This window comes from Struthio camelus, chromosome 10 (genome assembly GCF_040807025.1).
Source record: "Struthio camelus isolate bStrCam1 chromosome 10, bStrCam1.hap1, whole genome shotgun sequence".
In the NCBI taxonomy this organism is placed as follows: Eukaryota; Metazoa; Chordata; class Aves; order Struthioniformes; family Struthionidae; genus Struthio; species Struthio camelus.
In genome coordinates this window covers 17,354,877-17,368,415 of record NC_090951.1, presented here as the reverse complement: position 1 = coordinate 17,368,415, position 13,539 = coordinate 17,354,877, and the positions used below count along the sequence as shown (strand labels likewise).

Sequence of the window (13,539 nt, the reverse complement as noted above, 5' to 3'; positions counted from 1 at the left end):
CTTCAGCGCTGAAGTGTAGCGCTACCAATACTTTCCGTGAGAAGATGGGAAGACGTGACACAGGCTGTCGTTACTGCTAGTTCTGTGCAAGATGAAAAGGACACAGTCTGAATGTCAGAAACCAGGACTTTGTTGGTTTGCCTGAGGAAAATATGTGCTTGCATTTATTATGGAATAATAAATTCATATTAATCATGTTAATCATTTTATTTAGTCACTTAAGAGTAGAATTCCATTTTAAAGTCATACTTAATTTTTAAAGAATAAATAGCACTGAAAAGATACTATGATTTATGCATTACATTCCCTTTGTTTTGCAGAAGGGCACACAATAAAACACAGTTATACTCCGCTAATCCTCAAGGTGGCTATCTATACAAAGCAGCTGCATTTTCCTCTGTTTGTAGAGCTGCCTTTAATACTGCTACAAAATGCATCAGTATGTCTGCTGTAAATCCTGTTTTCCCAAATTTCACGATGTTTGTATTCCAGGTATAAATACATTACACATGGAACTTGGCATACAAATACTGGCCTAAGTATACTATTATCATATTCAAGAAGAAAGGTGGACAGGCAAGTTATAAGAATAACATATAAAAATTTTAGCTAGGAATGAATAGGTATGCTATACCTAGTAGCCCTAAAACAAATATTTTAAAAGTATTTCCCTAGTCTATGTTATTATGTATTTAACCCTCTATTATTTCAGCATATACCATTTAGAAAATCTGCTATTCTATCAGCAGAATAATGCTTGTAAAATTTAACCTGAGTTAATATGCTATTGACCCGTTGGGCTTGCATTACAGCTCTGTGTCACTGACAGACCACAGATGAAAGAAGGGCCAAGGCTGTTATTTATGCTAAAGCTCCTTCATACTCCTTTAGAAGTATAAAGGAATTGTAAAGTGATAACAGGGCTTTGGCAGTGTAAAATGGACCTGTTATGTTTCTTTCATGTTGAAAACCCTGTCTGTAACACCAACACAAGGAGATATTTGCCATTAAACTGCAAATTATTTTTTTAGACCACACTCTTGATAAACGTCTTTTCTAGTAATGGAAGAATGGTAAACAAATTCCACTTTCAAATGACACAACATTCTACAATTAAACATTATATAGATAACATTGAACATACTTTTGTGCTGTGTCAGGATAGTAGTATGATATTCATTTATCACAACATCATCCCAAAAGTGCAGAATATTCATGAAGAACAGCTGAATTTTTCTGCTACTTCAAACATGGAAATAGTAGCTATTTATCCAGCTGCATTAAAAATGAGAGGAAAAGTTCTTGTAGAAGCATCAAAGACAACATTACAGTACTTTCTAAATATTAGCTATTGATAAAAGAGGACTTGGACAAATAGGTATTTCTGCCTCCTCTTGTTTTTCCTCATCATCCACAGTTCCAACAAATGATGAGATAAAATAAAAAAGTATTAGTTACATAGTTTGGTGCCTGAGAGGGAAAAGCAGCGCAAACCCTACTAGGTCACTTGAAGCTGTATTTATTGGGGCAGAAGCTGCAGAGTTTTTTATAAAAAGCATATTACAACCACAGCTGAGACATGATACTCTAACTAACATAAGTAACACTTACGTTACTTATCTGTTAATCTTCTGTCTTTCACCAGGACAGGAGCTTGCTGTGCCCATTACAATGGTAAAAATCTGTCAGTAAACTGCAGTTTACATATAGCACTGGTTTCTCTCACATTTTTTAAGATAATACCAACTTTGTATTCTATGATTAAATATTGTGGCTCTTTGGGTTTGTGTAATCTGTAAAATGTTAACGTGTTGCCCAAGTCAGATTTATATTATTGTAGTCCCCACAGAAAATAGGCAAAAAAAAGATAACCGGAAGCAGAATTATCTATCTGGATAATTTCTCGAACATTGCTGTGGATTTTTTTGTCAGAGTATAAATCAAGCATAGAGTATAACTGAACAGTAAAAATCAGGTATAAATCAAGACAGGGTATTCTACTGCAGTCCCTTCTGGCCTTTAACCCATCAAAAGCTCATACATGGTCTTTTGATATAGGCATCCTTGATATAGCATCGCAAGACTAGCTCATGTGGTGGCTGATTACCAAGTGTTAGAAATAAACTTTCGGGTCACTCTTCCTAAAACAGACTTTCCTAAAGTGAGTACTTCCATCCTAAATTGGCAAGGAGGACCCAGCAAAACTCCTATGACAACTATTTTTATGCACTGAAATGTTATGGTTTCAACCTCGCCTAGCTCCGATGTTGCAGCAGAGCATTCTTTCCATATTGCTTGGTGAATGCATTTTAATACTGTGCATTTTTTCTGTGTGCCAGATAAGGTCAGTGCTTTCCTTCAGCGAATGTGACAGAACATGCTTTTCCATTAAAATTTACCATAGTTTTATGAGTAGTCAGATGAACTGACGCTGTAAGTGCACTTCTTCATCCCGCAGAATGTTATGCTGTCTTTGTAAAAATTCCCCTTTTCTACTGTTTAATCCTTTGCATATGCTGTATTTGACTGTTGGAAGTAAAACTGAGGATATAAAGAGAAAGATATTAGTTCTGCATTCTGCTAGCAAGCACCACTGTATACTGTTGACTTTTTTGAACGTGCTAATCCAGTAGACATTTAGAATAGTAAAGTGCTGCCGGACTAACAACGGTTGGTCCCAGTGAAGGGCTGTCTGGACCAGACCTGGGCACGTGGGAGGAGGCTGAGGAGCAGCAGCCTCGTAAAACCACTACGGATGTCATGGCTCTTGGGAATGAGTTTAGCAATAGTCCCGTGGGTGTTTTCTAACAACGGGCTGTGGCTGCAACAGCTGGTTCTACTGAGGCGGTCAGGATTCTTGCAGAACACCCTTGCTCTGTAAATTAAATTTATATCAGTCAGCCATAAGAGATTTCTCATCTTTTTACTCATGCAAGTTAATTTAACCAGGAATTACCTCTGAAATAATTGACCATAAAGTTTGTGCTCAGCATACTGAAAAATATACTTTCCTTTTTCCTTCAGCTGTATCAAGGGTAGGACAACAGCACTAAGCATAACAAAATAATATATTGCTTTTTGGCTGTACATAAATTAGCAGATTCAAAATAAAAAGCTTGGATACATCTGTGAACTGTCAGCATGAGTGAAATCCCCCTTGGATTTTGTTCACGAATGTAACCAAAAACATAAATCTAACTTTAAAGGAAAGGATCTCGAGCCAGAAACCCATGCCTTGTCTACACTTAAAAGGGTTGGCTGGTATACCTACACCTTGGAGCTGTATTGGCAAACACACATTTGTGGAGACACATCTCACACTAGCAAAAGAATTTTTTTCTGGTATGACTTAAACCCATTTCCCGAGTGGAACATGCTATTCTGGCTAAAGCACTCTGCCAGTATAACAGCGTCTACACGAGGGGTCTTGCCAGTATGGCTGTGGCTGTAGAAGAGTGACTTTTCATCATTCTGACAGCTGTTTTGGCAAAACTTCTACATTTAGACTGAGTCCAAGTTTGAATTGGCAATGTTTTATGCTGTGAATAAAGCTGAAGAGAGGCATTGCCAGTTAATGGCCCCGATTTTACATTATTTGAACTTGTTTGTGTCAAAGGAATGTGTGGGCAGGATCCATGTGCTCCTTTGGATGAATGCCCCTCACATTTGTGCTGCATTAAAATCTCCCGGTTTTCCAGTGAGTGAGCTTCGGCAACTGGGAAACTGACTTCACGATAAAAGATAGCGTCTGTATTATCTACCAAAAAATAGCTATCCCGATACTTTAAGCCATCTTCCAAAGTGAAGTAAACCGCAGAAGGAAGCCTCCAGGCACTGGATATGTGGATTAATGTGTCATTTTTCTTCACTTTGTCTTCAGTTCAACAAGGGATTTAAGCCTGGAATTAATTTTAGGCACACACATAACTCCATTTCAAGTTTAGCGGTCATGTCAGACATAATAACGCTCCGTTCTGAACTTTAAGCAAGCAGATAGTGTGAATTAATCATACGCTTAAGCACGGTATAGAGTCAGGACTGCTGTCAAATATGTAAGCGTGCATAGAATGAGGCTGCTTGCTGTGGTTGTACCTGCATTTTTTCTCCTGAACTGGATGGTAAGTCTACATTTTAAAGATATCCTACAGGGCCTGCTTTCCCACAGAAACACATGTACACGTTGGGTTCTTTTCTTCCTCATCTCTCCTTTGCTAATTGTGTTTTTTTTGGTTTCTGATAATCCGCGTGGAGGAGTTCCCGCCGGCTCTGTAATTCCTGTCGAACTCTTTGCCCGGCCCCGTTTTGTGCCTGCGCGTGCCGCACCGCTGGCGCCCCGGCCCGAGCAGCTGCCTCCTCTCGCTCGCGCAAGAACCGTTCACGGCCGGTAGGAAATTTCGTGCGCAATCGGTCGCCGCTGAAACAGCAAGCCAATTGGACGAGGAAGCCTGATTTAATCAAGACTTCTTCCTTCCTTTTTGTAAAGCGCAGAACGCGCCCGCCACAAGGAAACACAGACATATTTTTCTGCGTTTTGAAAACGAGAAGCAGGCCCTCCGTGGATCTATGCAGACTGCAAAATGCGCCACAGCTGAAACCTCTTCCGAACTTCCCAGGTCAGTATGTTGTGTGCGGCAGTTTCCGACGTCACCTATAGCTCCGGGAAGCGGGGAAGCACTTTGAGAGGCGTTTACCCTCAAAAAGAGCAGGCTGAATGCCTCTTCAAAGTATAACTGTACAATTTGTTGCGGGTTTCTTTGTACTGTTTTGGATTTTTTTTAAGGGTAGGAATAAATAGTAGCTTAGTTAAAACAGCTTACAATGACTTTTAGATGTGAAAATGAAACTAAATGTTGATATAACGTATAGACACTTCGCAAGGCAGATACATGAAGACTTGTATGTCATACCATTGACTTCTGCATCCTTTGGTTTACAGTCGTGTTGTACTTCTGTGGTAAATTATGTTTTTAAGCCGTATTTACACATAGATAAACAATGTATATTATATACTTATAAAATATATAAACTATATATCTAATTTTATATCTACAAAGGATAAGACATATTTATAAAGATATGTATCTTGAACATAAGTATAATTTTGCTTATGTAAAGAAAAGTTCTTTACCCACAGAGAAGTTCTCATTTAAATTATTTGACCATTTTCAGATTCCTTATTTAGCCTGGTATAATCGAGATAACCTTCACTTATCATTTAAAAAAAAGTATTTTTCAAGTTTATAGCCATGGGATAAACTGTCATGATTATGAAAAGGTCTGAACCGCTGGAAATTAAGTAACTATCGACTCTCATGTCCAAAAAGCAGATGTTAAGGAAGGCTAGAAGAGCAGGGAGGACTTCCACCTCCTGGGAGACCTAGTCCAAAGTCCAAACATGAGGGCTACCAGGATGCTCCTGCTAAAGAGGAGGGGACTTGTGTACATTGCTTATCCAAGCCAGGCAAAGGAAAGGTGTTAGAGGAACGTGATTTGCACCTCCATTATTTCCAGAGGGGAAAGCAAGTGCTTTTCTCTTTATAGCTTTGCAGTTTTCTAGAAAACAATAGGTCACCCGAAGGAATTGCTTCACCTCTGTATCCAGCATTGCATAATTGTTAAGCAGACAATAGGAAGCAAAGTGATATGTAGTAACACCCTTGTCCTAAGCTTATTCGTTACCTAATAACCTCTCCTTCGGCATTATCTTTACATATGTGCAAAGAAGATTAGAATGTTTTAAAATAGTTTTTTATGTTATTTGATTTTCTCCCCTGTTGGCTGAATTCCGAGCAAAGTTTCTCTGTCACACTGGCAAAGTTTTTAAGATGCTCTTAAAACTTTTTCAACTGCTAGTATAACATAATCAGTTATACTAGTTGTAATCAGTTATTAGAAAAAAAATCCGTCCTGGGGAGACGGGTATGTGGCAGAATGGCCAATCCAATCTATGGGCTATATTGCATTAGGCATTTTATGAACATAAAATAAAATAGAAGTCCTAGCATAGGACAGACATATGAATCTGTCACAAGCACAGCGTATGGATGAAAAAAGAGAAAGTCAAGAGAAGCTTCTGTATAATAATTAGACGACTCAGTTTTCCTTCTACCTAGTCGTTGTGAGATTCAGTTGTTTTGTTCTCACAGATCAGAGACAAGTTTCTGGAGGGAAAATGAAATAGAAATATGACAAAAGTATTATTTTAGATATCACCTTGTTTTGCCCTACAGGCCAACATAGTAGCTAAGAACAGATGCCAAATTCTGGAGTCTTAAGAAGAGTAAATTCTAACAATATGAGAGAGTCAAACTGCTAGTTATACTAACTATTTCCAGCATTTGAGTTCATCCATACTATTATTTCAAGATTGAGGGCAAAATACAAGGAGCAAAAATCTGTCTCCACTGAAGTTTCTGACAAAAATCTCACACAAAAATGGAGTCAGGGTTCCCCACGTAATTTTATTTACCATAACTTCTCCTTATAGTTTCCACATTTTATTTTGATCTGACAAAAAGACTTCCACACACTTTCAGTGGCAATAGTCATAGTTTTTCACTACTAGCTAGGTAGATAATTCTATTTATTACTCTAGTTTTCATGAAAGAAACTATAGATGCCCTGAAATCTGTTCACAGAGATCGATGAGTAAGTAAATAAAGAAGAAAATTACCAGACCGGATCCACTAAAGGCCTGCTATTAAGACATGTCATACTTACTGTAATCTTTCAGTGGTAGCTTTGCAATGGACCAGGACCCACACTACACAGCAGAAAGAGAGCTGTTGGAAGCTGTAAGCAGGATTACTCCATTCTCTGCTACAACTCCACCTGATGAAGAACAAAATCAACCCAAAGCAGAAATTTCATGTCAAGCGAGCAAAGAAAAGCCAGAGAAAGATGACGTTCAAGGTTGATGCTATCCTTTTATTCTATTTTTCATGTAGCTATTGATGCTATTGACCTTTTACATAACAACTTTTGCTTTATTTACTGCAGCAATACTCCAGAGTTATATGGCTAGTATTCCACTGAATATAAGCCTTTATTAAATCTGTAGTAATAATGTAGCAATAGTAAAACAGGTGCACATCCTGGTATACATATATGTATAGTTTGCCTTTTAAATCCTTGTTCCTAGAATGTGCTCCAGATTTAGTGTACACACCAGGGACCCAAACAGTGGCCATCAGATGGCCTGTCTTGTGAATGCACTTTCTGTTCATCATAAAATCTGAATTTCTCGGCAGTATCAGCAAGGACACCAAGAACTGGATAGCAACTAAACTCAGTCTCTGTGAGGTCTCTCACATTCCTTGGGAAGAGGCTACACTGAACTTTTATTGTGTTTAAGATTGCTCTTATCTGTTACTAAATAAAATGTTAAATGTTATCTATAATATTTACAGTTTCTTCAAGATATCCCCCCTGCAAAGCTATCCTAAACAGCACAACACTCTTAAGAAACAGCTGCTTTGCAGAAATTCAGCCAAGCCCCACAGGTCTTGATGATTAAAACTATACGACCAAATGATTAACAACATGTAAAAATGGGGACACCAAAGGAATTTTACAAAGCTGTGACAGTTCTATTTCTGCATCAAGCAGTTATCTTCCCATTCTTTTGTGATCATTCACTTCCATTGCCTGAATGTTAAATATGTTGCAGACAATGACTTCAGCTGACTACATTGTCAAAAGCATCATTTTAGCAAATGGAGACTGATATGCCCACTGAAATATAAATACTTCATTCATATTACCCGTTTTGCTATCCTATATTCCACCTGATGAAAACTGTTGTCGCTAGATTTCCAAGATAGAGAAAATAGCCTTGTGAAAAGCTACACCAAATTCTCTTAATAAGCAAACTCTTCAGTCTGTTGTCCTCTCTTTCCCTGTATATACACACATATGTATATGTGTTTCTGTGTGGGTGGGTGTGCATGCACGTGCCTGCACAGAGAGAGAGAGAGAGAGAGAGAGAGAGAGAGACAGTGGCATATAAATAACTATCACTGTGCTGTCAGCTCAGCTCTGAAAGAAAGAGAGGAAGTGAGAATTCCTCCTTTGGCTCTGCTGGTTATCTGAGTTTCTCCTTTAAGGTGAGGATATGCATGCTGTCTCAGCTTTCAGCTGGTACTGCACAGCCCCAATATTTGAATAGGGCCAGGATTTGAATACATGTCTAAATTTGCAGCTGCGTTGTATTATCTGCTCCCCTTAGCAGCAAAGGAGCCTGGGGAAAGGCCTGATTCAGAAGACTGTCTGAGCCAGGGTTTCCTTGGGCTTACTTGTGGGATGGTGAAGCATACCTCTTGTTCAGGCTGTGCCTGAGGTTACAGCCTAGGCATATGATACTTCTTGTCAGTATTTTTTTCCACTTCAGGCAATTGGCCTCACGTAGGTAAGCTTATATTCTGCAGCCAATTTAGTCTCTTTCAAATTTCGGAGCACTATAGTCTTCTCAGTTAGGGAATCAGGTGCTGTCCTTATCAGCAGTGAAGTGACTTACCGGTTTTCAAGTATTGCTGTTATGGCATTAGAAATTCTAGGTTCTGATTTCACAATAAATATGTAAGAGTTTTCTTTCCAAATGCAAAGATTACAATCTGAAATATTAAATATATTGTTTTTAGATTCCAATGCATCGCTAAGTTCCAATTCTTCAATGACCACTAAAGAGCTTCAGGAATATTGGAGGAATGAAAAACGCCAGTGCAGACAAGTCAAACTCCTTTTTGAAATCCCATCAACCAGAATTGTAGAGCACCACTTATCTAAATATGTGGTAAGCTAAAAATGAATATGTAAGAAGATCATTAATTTTTATTCACTCTACAGGGGTCTGCACAGCATGGCTCACTACATGAAAGTCTCACCAAAGGCCAAGTTTTGCAAGCCTTGATCATGCGGAGTAGAACCTATTCTCAGAGTAAGACACTGTTCATATGGGCGTAACTGGTGGAATCTGCCCCTAAAAAACCCTGTAACAGCCAGTTTCTAAAAGTGATGTCAAGTAAATTAGCAGCTTGCGTATCCTTAACACAGAGGCTTGTCAACATAAAGGAAATTCACACATGTATAAAAAATATCAATATAGTTACACGTGTCCTGAGCTAGGCGGGTATAACAGCTGCATTGTATTTGTATAACTTCCATATCAGAGATTTGCGCAAGTGCAAAATCCTTTGATGATGACTCATCCTCCAGCTAGATCTCCTTTGGGATGGTTCCTCTCCCCTACCTAGCGCTCCATTAGAAGGCATATTTCTGTCAAATTTTTTACAGTGAAACACAAACATGAGGGACAAGAACAACAGAATAGGTTGAATTTTTATATATTTTCTCACAGTACTGAGACTTGGTTTTTGTTTCTGATTTTGCTTCTGGCCTTCTGGAGGACTCATCCAGAGAAAGTTACCCCATGTCTCTTTGCTTCTGTACTCCTTTACAGTGAAATTCAGATATGGATGTTTTCCTCCTTTGCAAAGCCTTTGAGATCTGTAGATGAAAAGTGCTAAGAATCGTACTGGTATTGCTCATCCTGGGTATCTAAACTCAGTAGGATTTGAAGCAAATAAACATTTCAGAGACTGTCCTAACATCTTATTGCGTGCTACACACAGCTAATTAGGTGCTGCCATTCTTATGTGCACTGAATAGTTGTTGAATAAATAAATTTATTTCAGTAAAACTGTATGGGGACAAGGGTATCACTTGTAGTGTGCAGTAGCTAAAATTTGTCCCAAGTTAAATGCCTGGGCAAAAAGATTTGCAATACAACAAAATTGAGCCAATTTGACTATTAATTTGATGAAATGATATTTCTTCCTCTTCTCATGAATATTCCACAAATAAAAACAATTACTTGTAAGTTATTTACTTAGCTGCCCTTGATAAAATGATAGCTTAAAAAAATTGCTGTAATTGTTTTGGGTTTGCATTAGGCATGTATACATTTTTCAGCAGGGAGCAGGGCAAAGTAGAGGAAAAGCAATCAGTGAAGTCAGCTCAGATGTACAAATCTCTAAAGGAGATGGTTCATGAAGATTAAAACTGAAAATTTCTCTTAAGGAGAAACAAAGAAGAAAACCAGAAAGATACCTGTGCTAGTGTTGGTTTACATGTTCCAACACCAGCAAAGAGGACAGGTGACAGGAGTAAACCTGCTCCAGTTCCTGTTCAGTTCAGTGAGAACACGGTGAAGCTGACTGTGAACATTGTCATCATCCAAAAGCCATCAAGGTTAATAGTCCATGTCCTTAGCTGGTGTACAATGGTGCAGCTAAGATGGCCTCAGTGAAGCTCCACTGGTTTACACACAGTAAGGATTTGGCCTGGCAAGGAGACTTCCTCAACATTACTGTGCCTGGATCAGGACCAAAAGAGAATCTATTTGTACAACACATAATACCAGATTTTATTTTGCAGTTAGTTTTCTAACATCACATTTATTACGGTCACTTCCTATCTGAGGCCAATAAGAAGCTGAGGAAAACTTACTCCTGAGTACTGTTAAAGTGGGAAAATATTGCTGCTAACCGTTAGTGGAGGATTTTGGATAGCAAACAGATTTTTTTTTTAGAAATGTCACTTTTTTGCATTAATTACATGCCAACTAAGTTTGAGTAACAGGACAATGATTTAGAGGGGAAAAAGTCTTTGGAGTTGTTCCATCTAATTTTCGCATACACTGAATATTCCTGCCAACTATTCCCTCTTCTTTCACAACATTAATAACACCCCCAAATCCCTAGAAATGTCTGATAAAAATAACACTTCTGATTATTACAACTAATGTAAAATACACCGCACTCAATATTAAATCTGGAAAATCTATTCTGTTCACTGAAGACGACTGATTGCAGCAGCCATGGCTGTTATAAACCAAGTGCAGTTACAGAAATGCTCTGCCAGGGATTTTGTGTGCTTCAGTCTTTACTAGATCACCAGGCTAGCACCTTGCAGAACAGGATCTGTTGGTGCTTTGTTTATCTACAAACTTATTTATATGCCAAGGCAAAGTCTGGTGACAAAAGTCCAAAACAGGAGAAGGTGGGAATTATTAATTTGATAGATATAGTTCTCAAAGATTAATGCAGCAGCACCACTACAAGCCGTAAGACTATACAAGATTACTCATGTAAGATTGGGGCAGGAAGATTTCAGCTGGTAGAATATGCAAGCATGAAGTCTTTTTGAAGCAGTTACAAACTCCAGCTGCACTGAGGCTAGGATGGTCATTCTGATGCTTCTTTTTCTGTTTTGTTGTGTTAGTTGTATAAAATCATAATCCTGCAAACAGGAAGTTTTGACTGCAACAAATCGGTAATTGAACGGCGCTATTCAGATTTTGAGAAACTGCACAGAAGTCTTCTGGAGGACTTCAGCGAAGAAATGGAAGACGTGACCTTCCCCAAAAAAACTCTGACTGGGAACTTCACAGAAGAAATAATCAATGAGAGGAAATTAGCCTTTAAGGACTATCTGAGACTTCTATATTCTATGAAATATATCCGAAGATCAAAAAAATTTATTGACTTTTTAACAAGGCCAGAGCTTGAGGAAGCATATGGTTGCCTGCGGGGTGGCCAGTACACCAAAGCTTTAGAAATTCTGTTAGAAGTCATCGGTCTGCAGGAAAGGCTAACGAGAGGCAACCCTGTCTCAATTGTCCCGACTCTGTGCGCTATCACGGTGTGTCACAAGGACCTGGAAAACCCAGCAAGTGCCTTTGAATATGGAGAGAAGGCTCTGTTACGCCTTCGCGTGCACACCAGTCACAGGTATTACATCCCATTGTTAGAAACAATGATCACTTTGGCGTACGAACTTGGCAAGGATTTTCTGTCTTTGCAGGAGAAACTGGAAGAATGGAAGGCAAAAAAACATCCAATAAAGATTTTTACCCTGAAGGAACTTGCAGTTCGGGAGTATGTACAGTGAACACAAGAAAGGATTTCATTAAAGAACAAAGCCACCAGCCCCTCATCCTGAACACAAACTCTTGACAGAGCAGGAACTGGAAATCACCGGTTTGGATAACAGAACTCTATATTTAGCAAAACTTAAATAAAATATCTTTCATGTTCAAAAGGGACACTAACATTTATGTTGGATAATATTGTATTTACTCGATAGAAGGAAGTAACACCTAAGCTTATCAACACTTTTGGAAAGAAATTTGTAACAAAAAATTCTTTATGATTTGCTCATTTTGATAGTATTTTGAACATAGTCTATTCTATAGTTCCATGTCTATTGTCAGAACAGGAAAATATAACAAATAAAATACTTCAGAATCTGTAGAATCACAGGCATTGCTTAATCATGTGGAAATTACTTCCTTCCAAGAAGAGAAATATCTTTTCAGTCCATACAATCTAAAGGATGTATCTTCAGAAATGGAGGGTAATTTTTACTTCTCCAGTTGAAGTACTGTCAAAGAGCACTTTGCCATTTCTAAGGATGATGCAATTGTTCCTGTTCCCGCTGAAGTCAACTGGTCTGGGAGGAGGGTTTGCGGGGAGGGTTTGCAGGTAGGAGGTAGGAGCAAAAAATACAAGTGGCGATGGTTCCATTAGAGATGAGGCAGTATGCTTCATTTCCTTTTTGTAGCAAATACAGTTTCATGACTTGTATTGAAGCCACATTCTTGTTTGGGGCGATTTTTAAACACAGCTCTGACCTGAGCAGACAATTCATACCACATGCAATATATACATCATGAAAAGGGACCACAGAAGGATGCTGTAGAGAGGAACATCTGGCTAATGTAATGGTAGCATTTAATTCTGGTTATCAAGCTGTGAGACACATGGTTAACACAAAATCTGTACTAAGCATGTGCTTCTCCATTGCCTTTCATAAGTTTATGTAAATTGGGTGTTGCCTTAGGTTTACAGCCCGGTTCATGGAGATACCATCTTGCTGGCACTGCAAGGATACAGCTGATTCTTTCAGGGACCCCCATCCACAGATATGACTATTGAGCTTGCCTTGGCCCTAATGCTTCTGTGAAAGCTTCCTAACTGCTGGAAAAGTCTGAATTTACCTGCTGCCTGGAATTCTCTACTCTATTATGTTTCCCACACCAGTGTTCTAATAATCCTATAAATTAATTCTCATAAATATCATAATTAACAAGGTCATGCTTACATGGGCCATCACTTTCTGCTGAACATAGTCCACTGGATACTTTCAGGCCATCTTCCAGGTATGAGTACTGCATTCACTGCTCTGACTCCGTCTATAAATTCGGAATAACTGTATTAATTTACATCATAGACACATAAAGGAATCAGCTAATTGAAAATGCACTCAACCTCAATAGCATTGCTGTGTAATGTTACAAGGAAGACAGCTTGGAAAAAATACAAAATAATAGAAGGGTCTAGAATGGAAGATTAATATTTTAAGCAGTAATTAACAGCTAGGCATTAAATGCTAAATATGTGGATTATTTATTTGTTATTTGACATACATTTTTTTTCTAGTTAGACCAAAAGTGAGAGAATTAAGAGTATTTAGAGTCTT

General features: G+C 38.4%; 1 protein-coding gene across 2 annotated transcripts; it reads left to right on the top strand.

Annotated features, from left to right (window-relative positions):
- The first annotated feature begins 4,452 nt into the window (after positions 1–4,452).
- Positions 4,453–12,318, top strand: SNX20 (sorting nexin 20). 2 transcript variants are annotated; one of them, XM_009678309.2, is made up of 5 exons: positions 4,453–4,613; positions 6,734–6,912; positions 8,640–8,791; positions 11,281–11,789; positions 11,863–12,309. In XM_009678309.2, exons 1-5 carry the CDS (start codon positions 4,564–4,566, stop codon positions 11,900–11,902), a joined length of 930 nt encoding a protein of 309 aa, XP_009676604.1. In that variant the 5' UTR covers positions 4,453–4,563; the 3' UTR covers positions 11,903–12,309. The 2 variants fall into 2 exon arrangements, with proteins under 2 accessions (XP_009676604.1, XP_009676603.1); XM_009678308.2 differs by having other exon boundaries at positions 11,281–12,318.
- The last annotated feature ends 1,221 nt before the right edge of the window (positions 12,319–13,539 follow it).

Bases quoted from the DNA above. Each gene is read 5' to 3' on its own strand.
- SNX20 (XM_009678308.2), top strand. From the start codon at position 4,564: ATGCAGACTGCAAAATGCGCCACAGCTGAAACCTCTTCCGAACTTCCC. The intron at 6,913-8,639 runs GTTGATGCTATC...TATTGTTTTTAG, and splicing joins AGAGAAAGATGACGTTCAAG to ATTCCAATGCATCGCTAAGT. The intron at 8,792-11,280 runs GTAAGCTAAAAA...TTGTTGTGTTAG, and splicing joins ACCACTTATCTAAATATGTG to TTGTATAAAATCATAATCCT.